This window comes from Amaranthus tricolor, chromosome 15, assembly GCF_026212465.1.
Source record: "Amaranthus tricolor cultivar Red isolate AtriRed21 chromosome 15, ASM2621246v1, whole genome shotgun sequence".
NCBI lineage: Eukaryota > Viridiplantae > Streptophyta > Magnoliopsida > Caryophyllales > Amaranthaceae > Amaranthus > Amaranthus tricolor.
This window is the reverse complement of record NC_080061.1, coordinates 17,906,684-17,914,032: the sequence shown is the minus strand read 5'-3', so window position 1 is coordinate 17,914,032 and position 7,349 is coordinate 17,906,684. Positions and strand designations below refer to the sequence as shown.

The 7,349-nt window shown below is 30.5% G+C and overlaps 1 protein-coding gene across 1 annotated transcript; it reads right to left on the bottom strand.

Annotated features, from left to right (window-relative positions):
• Window positions 1–1,885: 1,885 nt before the first annotated feature.
• Window positions 1,886–5,765, bottom strand: LOC130801108 (uncharacterized). Its single transcript, XM_057664867.1, has 4 exons — window positions 5,727–5,765; window positions 4,684–4,799; window positions 3,731–4,181; window positions 1,886–2,262 (listed from the first exon to the last, which is right to left on the bottom strand). Exons 1-4 carry the CDS (start codon window positions 5,763–5,765, stop codon window positions 2,056–2,058), a joined length of 813 nt encoding a protein of 270 aa, XP_057520850.1. The 3' UTR covers window positions 1,886–2,055.
• Between the last annotated feature and the right edge of the window lie 1,584 nt (window positions 5,766–7,349).

The window sequence follows — 7,349 nt, the reverse complement described above, 5'->3', positions numbered from 1 at the left end:
GCTATCGACCAAAAGGGTACCTCGATATCGTCTCTTGAAGCATAACAAAAATCTTAACATCACCAAACAACTTTCGGTACTACTATGCTAATGTATAACTTATTACATCTCCTCCCATGAATGTAGCTTAAACCAAGAATCCACTTTAGCATTTCTAATCCTATAGGAATTGTGTATTTTCTAACTTAAACCCCCAATATGTCATAAAAATATTATAATTGCATTCGACACTAATTTAAAGCTTCTTATTCACCTCTATAATTCTCTTTATATTTCCAGTTAAACACAATATATTCATATAAACCCAAAATCAAAAATATTCAAAAGAATCCAATAAGCCATCCAAAAATGTCAAGCTATCCAATTATTAAGAACACAATTATTCTATCGCCACAATTAGTGATTTCCAAAAGACTCTCCTAATTTACAAGAATTTCACATCATCCATAATAAATAAAGCCTCACAACTTCCATATTAATCAATAAGATCCAACTAATTTACTCCAACATTCATCAACTTACCATTAAATTCATATTTGTCCATTTATATTTAATTAATACAAATTTAATTATTTTAACCTTATAACACCATGTTAAAAGATCGATAATTTTTGACTTATTGATAATATTCCATTTTTATTTAGTAATAATATAACTAAATATAGTAAATGAATTGAAACATATAAGAACAATTAAAAATATAATATAGTAAAATTTTTGACTTATTGTATGTCTTGGGACGGGATATAAGATCAAAAGATTATATAAAGTAAATAATAGTTGATTACATGAAAATATTTATCTAATTTAGAATCTAAAGTTTTTTGTTTAAGTTTGGAGCTAAATTAGGTAAAGTATTTGTATGATATACTATAGTAATTCTATTTAGTTATCTTAGAATTTAATATGTTCAATTGAATGAAAAAAAGTTATGTATCAGGTAAATAATTAAAAAAACGACAATAATTATGTTTTGATTTAAAAAGTCATGTATTTCATAAATTTAATAACGATAGTATAAAGTACTTACATTATTGTTTGAAACTGTTTTTTTATATATATTTTACAGTAACAAATTCGTTCATTGCACAAGTTTCTATACTCGTATATTTTTAATTTTCACGTGAACCTCCATATATTCCATTCCATTAACAAACAAAAGCACAACATAAGATTTACAAAAGTATCCATTATCAATTTCGTTCCAAATTTCATCTCCAAACTTTCACAATCCGCTTTCTCGTTTTTTTTTTTTTTTTTTTTCACAAATTCTTACTTGAGACCGTCTTTATAAAAGACGGTGTCTCAAGTGGACCGACCTTGAATTAATAAAAAATAATTACCAGAAAAATGCGTGCTATATAATCCTATTTAAAATTGGTGTTATAACCTATTGAAGTTGGTATTATAACCTATTAGAGTTGGTATTATAACCTATTAAAGTTAGTATCTCCAAATAGGTTATAATACCAACTTTGACGGGTTATTACACCAACTCTAAATACCAATTTTAATAGGTTATAATACCAACTTCAATAGGTTATAACACCAACTTCAATAAATTATAACACCAACTCCAATTAGGATCAAACGTGCGTGTTAGTTTTAGATTTTTCTCTTTTTTTCATTTGTTGGGCCTGCACCTGAAGAGCCGTCTCTTATAAAGACGGTCATTCAGAAGAGGCGTTATTTTTTGTTTGCTTGTATGTAATTTTATTTGTTCATTTTTATTTGCTACATTACTACATTTGGTCCAACTTATGTCACGTTGATTTGTATATAAAAAAAATTGTTCTTCCATTATAGTCAAGTATAAATTAAGATTTTAACGAAATTGCAATATATAAGGACTGAGGTAGTAATTTACGGTAACAACGATTATTGCTTGCAACAATTTCTTTCAACTTATTTTAATAAATTTGACGAAACGAACTTTATTGGGAACACATTAGACATGTTTAAAGAAAAAGAATGTTAGAAAAAAAGGCCCTAACAAAGTGGGGGCACCGAACAAGGGAACAAATTAAAGCAAAACTACAAATGGAGAAAAAGAAGCTAGGACAACAACGGGTGGGTGACCCCTTTGAGAGTCATTATTCCTTGAAATATTGGATTCTTTGTATTGCCTATAGTAGCAGTGGCCTTCATCAGTTCTTGAGTCGATGTATGTATCAGTTGCACGGACTGAACACCCTTTACAACTATATCTAGACTTCCTCGGTTCCCTTTCCGGACTCTTGAATCCTGACAATCTGTAAAACACTACAGTGCCAATAAACATGATGTCAATGAGATTTAAGAAAAAAATTATAATATTTACAGTTGTAAGGACTGTAAATAAAAACCAACTAATTTAAGTCATCAATATTTATATCTAGCTTTAAAGAGAATCTACTAAACTAATTAATGTGCGAATAATTAATGTATAAGACATTTTCAATCTATTTCACGTTTTTCACTTATTTCAAAGCCAATTTTAAGCTTCGATGTCTCATTGTAGGTCTAATAAATAATTGTAAAAATTATATATTAAAATTCTTTGTATCAAGACGAATCTAACAAGATTTTATATGAATATATACTTTAAAAATTAAAAATCATTTCCATTAAAAAAAATGTCAAATAAAAAGAAACGGAGGGAGTAGTATTAAAGTGGTATAAGACTTCTTTTTATATCATTTCCATAAAAAAAAATGACAATAAACGTAAATTAATAGTTTTGTGAAAATCAAACCCAAATCTCTACTGAGAAATATATGATATTTGATTTATTAAAAGACGCAATTCTTAGATAAAATAGTGATTTTTTAATTATTGTCAAAGTAGTATATATTTGGATATTCTAACGTATTTTGAAAAACTATATTTTATTCAATCAAAATAATTTTCATTTCCTTAAAATTTGTAAATTATTAGAGTTTCTTTCTCGCAATAATTTAAAGTTTTTTTTTCTTTTCAAAAAGCATTCAAATACTTTTTTGTAAAATACATACTTTTTATGTCCTAAACTTTAAGGTACATTTATATTATTGTTATTTGTCAATGGCACAAATTCAATTTTCAAAATGTACGTTTAACTATACATAACTAAAAATTACAAAAAATTAATATTAATAAAGTACATATTATAACGAATAGAAAAATCTAATGTGACCTTTTTTTAACTTACGTATTACAATATTAATATCACAATTGGATTATAATTTTGAGAGTGAGGGAGTACTTAAGATTAATTTGACATTTGAAATTTAATTATTTGAATTGTTTTTAGTGAACAATACTCCTTCATCTTATAGCTGAATTTATTTGGAGTGAACGACGAAATCGAGATTATTTGAAGTAGTTTTTCCTATTGTACAAAATTAATACACACATAACGAATGTTAATTAAAAGAAGAACCATAAATATTTGAAAATTTTTAATAGTACCCAGTTATAATTGGACACTACTGAATTGACAAATTCAATATCAATAAAATTTAGTTTGTATTAAATTTGATATTTTATATCTTAAATTTTAGTTTGATGCATCATAATTAAATTATAAACCAGCATTGAAAGGGAATGGAGTGTTGATTTGATTTGGTAAATTAAGTATCATATTCTTTAGTAGAGATTTGAGTTTGATTTCAATTAAGAACACCTTCCAAACTAGCCTATCTTGTTGTTCTATTACAAAAAAATATATAAAAAAAAAAAAAAAAAAAAAAAAGAAGGGGTTGGGTTTTACCGTGTTCTTTTTACCATCAACTTTCCATGAAAACTTCCATTCGCCTTTTTGACCATCGGGGTGACACTTGCCCTCATAAATAACACCGCCTTCACTTACACCATCATTGATGCGATGGAAGAAGACGCCCCATTGTCCATTGTGAAGAGTATGAGGGCAAGGGGAACTCCCTATTCTTCCTGAACCATCGTATTCGCCTTCAAAGGTGAGAGTAACACCAGTGGCATTGTAGAGCATGACTTTGGTACCCTTCACTTTTTCTTGAGCTTCAAGTTCATCCAGATATTTGGCTGCAAGGAAATCCTTATTGTCTACACCTATCATTTGATAAGCCGCCTTCGCTCTCATAATCATAAAGTCCTCCAAGTTTTCCTTTCTCTCAACATATGTCTGCATACCCTTCACCACATCATCGTTGATGATTTTTCCGTACACATTGCTCATTTTCCACCTGTCATCAACCCACTAAATCTCGTCATTTATAAATAAAATTACATTCAAACTTCGATTACTAACAAAATATAATGCAATAATCATCATATTTTTAAATTAGCTAGCTGCTGCACTCTTATTTATAAGTAATTATCCCGTCCCTTTCATCACTATCTGAGTTATAATAGTGTTCAGACTATTTTCAATGTATAAATATATACTAAACAAATTAAACAAATTTTATTGATAAATTTTTATTTTTCATTTCATCTTTACTCTCTATTTCATCACATTCATATATAAAGACATATACATAATTAATTTCACTTAATTTCACTCGAGAAATGACGATAAATGACAAATACATCGTTATTTAGGAATTTTAATACTGTAAACTAAGTGTCAAAGAATTTCGAAAATATTGGTTTGATATCGAGAGTGAAAAATAAATTTCATTTTAGAGAAGTGAGCCAACAAAAAAAATGGAAGAAATATTTATTTTTGAGAACAAAAGTTCAGACCAATTTCTGATATCTATACCAACTACAGTTTTTGATATATCAAGCAGATTAGGCCTTGTTGTTCCCAATAGACATGGACACCAGATTTCCTTTTTATCGTATTTATAGACCGATTTCTGATAAATTAATTTTTATCGAGATCATTTTATTTTTTAATCAATCTTCCCAGCATGGCATAGTGTACCCGGTCACTCTTGTGTGCAACGATTGCACAGTGCAATAATATATCAAGCCCAGACCCTTTTCTTTTACTACTAAACTATTTTTGAGACTTAAAAAAGACAATTTCAATATTTGAAACACCAAATCCGAAATCATATTAATAATACTTGGGTATTGGTCCATTTTTGTCTATTTTGTAAACCAATCTGTTGCAAGTGGAATTTTCGTAAGAAAATGAAGTTAACTAGTAGTATTGATAAATTCAAGACCCGTTTAGTAACACACGGCTTAAGAAAAAAATATGGTATTGATCATTTCGATATTTATGCACCAGTTATAAGGACAACCACCATTAGGTTGTTGGTAGTGCTTGTTATGATCTATCATTTAGAAATACATTAGATGAATGTTAAAATCGCATTCTTATATGAGGAACCAAATGAAGAAGTATACATGAAATAACCCAAAGGGTTTGTTATGAAAGGGCAAAAAAAACAAAGTGTGTAAACTTGTTAAGTCTTTGTATGGACTTAAACAAGCACCGACTTAATGACTCTCAAAAGTATGATGCAATGATTTTGTCATTTGGATTAAAACTGAATCAAGCAAAAAAGTGCGTAAATAGCAAATTTGATAACCATGGGATCAGTGTTATCATTTGCTTACATGTAAATGACATACTCATCTATAATACTGATTTCCTACAGGTTTAAGAGATAAAAGATTTTTTGTCTAAATCCTTTAAGATGAAGGATACGGGTGAGGCCGATTTGATATTAGGCATTAAGATTATAAAAGATGATAAGAAAAACTAACCATAGTTAGTTTCTGATTCATTTGCTTTCCCTCTTCGTTTTCCCTCCTAACGCATACTTGCTTACTCTGTCTTGATCATCATCCACCTGGGTTGAGTACGCCATTGTTGAAGCTTCTTCTTTGTCGTTGCTGCTTTATTTCACATTGGTAAGTTTCCTAATCTTTCCTTCTTTCTTTCTGTACATGCAAGATATTGGGTTGTTTGAGTTCTTGCCCTAAATATCGAGTATAATGCTGCAATTTTTTTGATTTTATCGCCTTAAATGTTGCGATAAGTAGGGTTTTGTTCTTGAATTATGTGGTTTAAAAGTGTTCTGAGTCATTTTGTAAGTACTAAACCCTAAAAATTAGGGCTTTTTTGAATTTTGAATGTGTTGTGCAATGGATGATTGATGTTGGACTTTTTTTTGGTTTTTTGTTAATAGATTCTAAATGGATGATAATGTGGTGTTGAAATTTGTATACAAGGGTAAAGAGACGGAAGTTTTTATTGATGATGTAGACCTAGTTAACTTGCTAGACATGATCATTGATTATTGGGATAAAGCTGAGAGGGAGGAACATTTGATGCTTGAACATCCCAGTTTTAGTTATGTATACAAAAAGAGACATGTTCAACTAATTGATGATAAAGCCTTGTTGGGGATGTTTAGTATGAATAAGGGTAAGGACAGTATTTGCATCCATGTAGGGGACTCAAAACCTAATGCCTTGTTAGATAATGCTAGGAGGCTTAGGGAAACCTTAAAGCAGAATGCACAGAAGAAAGATTTGACACCCAATCCAACCCTTGCAGAACCTGATGATGAAGATGATGATGATGATGATGTTATGATATTTCCAACCCCTAGTGCACCCTATGAGAAACAGCCTGTGTTGAATGTTGATGATGATGTGGGCCCCATTCTAACCCCTGTAATACCTGAAAAAAAACTTGTTAATGATGATGTGGATGTTGATGTACCCTGTGAGGACCAACCTGAAATAGCTGAGGAACATGTTGTTGAGGATGATATGGATGTTGATGATGTCTGTGAGGAACTTGCTGTGAATGAAGAAGATTTTGCTATGGAAGTACACCCCATTCCAACCCCATTGCAGATTGTGAAGCCCAAGGACTGAAAACCACTAAAGATTGAGTTTAGGCCAAAACTACCTGCTCTTAGAAAGCAGAGCAGACATGTTGAGACTGAAATGGAGCCCCCACCATCCCCTGGTAACATCAATGATGTGATCATTGAAAATGCTGAGTTTTTGAATGAGATAAACCAAGTTGATGAAGTTAATGATGAAGCTAATAATCCTATCTAGAGTCAAGGTAATGATGAAGGTAAAGTGGAGAAGAAAACCCCAAAGAAAACACCAAAGAAAACTGCTACGACAAAGTCTAGTTTAACCAAAAAAATCTCAAAGACCACTTTGAAAAGAAAGGGAATTAAGAAGGCAGTTACTAGAAAGTCTGCAAGACTAGTGAAACAGAATAAGGAAAAGGAGACTGCTGCTGCATCTGGAACAGGATTCTTGCTCAGTGAGAGTGATGATGAATCTTTCAGTCCAACTATGTCATTCCCTAGTAGTAACAATGAGAGTGTGTCTTTGGTTGATAGTGATGAAGAGGCTGAGGTAGAGGATGGCATTAGGGTGGATGATGTTGATGCAGTTACAGATCACTTTGATCCATTTGAAGG

Coding starts and splice junctions, on each gene's coding strand:
- LOC130801108 (XM_057664867.1), bottom strand. CDS start 5,765: ATGGCGTACTCAACCCAGGTGGATGATGATCAAGACAGA. Junction 4,800..5,726: donor TGGATGATGATCAAGACAGA/GTAAGCAAGTAT, acceptor TTAATTTATCAG/AAATCGGTCTATAAATACGA. Junction 2,263..3,730: donor TTGATGGTAAAAAGAACACG/GTAAAACCCAAC, acceptor TTGGCACTGTAG/TGTTTTACAGATTGTCAGGA.